Source organism: Convolutriloba macropyga, chromosome 11 (assembly GCF_964194025.1).
Source record: "Convolutriloba macropyga chromosome 11, txConMacr16.3, whole genome shotgun sequence".
NCBI lineage: Eukaryota > Metazoa > Xenacoelomorpha > Acoela > Convolutidae > Convolutriloba > Convolutriloba macropyga.
Window position 1 is genome coordinate 8,339,360 of NC_134478.1, and position 478 is coordinate 8,339,837.

Below are 478 nucleotides of genomic sequence, written 5' to 3' on the forward strand. Positions count from 1 at the left end.
GGCAGGGCAGGAAATTTTTGCCAGCTTAAGACGTGTGAAAAACATATATTTACGGAAATGGGGAGAGGGAAGACAGAATAGAGTAATTAATCTGATCCTATTGTGAAATGGAGACAAACCTATGTTTTACTCTAATAGCAAAAACCTTCAAGTCATACAAAATAGTTTGTTTTGTTAGTTGACAACAATCAGTTGAGCAAATAGAGTTAACTCTAATTCAAATTGAAATAATTCGAGGCTGTCACTAGGAGCGTAACTCGTAAGAGAATTACTTAACAGTATGCATTTTACATCATAGTTCTGAAAACTATAAAATAAATTCTGCTTAATCATGCTTATATTCAGTTCTTTATTTTTGGTTATCGTCTCAAAAGGTATGTAGACAAATTTGAACAACCCACTTTTCTGAAACTTAGTGTAGATTACTCTTCGAAAAAGTGAGTAATTAATTTATTGAATTGAGGACAGTGGGCTGCAA

General features: G+C 32.8%; 1 protein-coding gene across 1 annotated transcript in view; it reads left to right on the top strand.

Moving 5' to 3' along the window:
• Positions 1–252: 252 nt before the first annotated feature.
• LOC142349737 (uncharacterized) overlaps positions 253–478 on the top strand; it is a 27,547-nt gene continuing 27,321 nt past the window's right edge. The window contains exon 1 of the mRNA XM_075401480.1: positions 253–374. Coding sequence (XP_075257595.1) covers positions 332–374 — 43 coding nt within the window. The 5' untranslated portion in view covers positions 253–331. The remainder of the gene's footprint in view (positions 375–478) is intronic.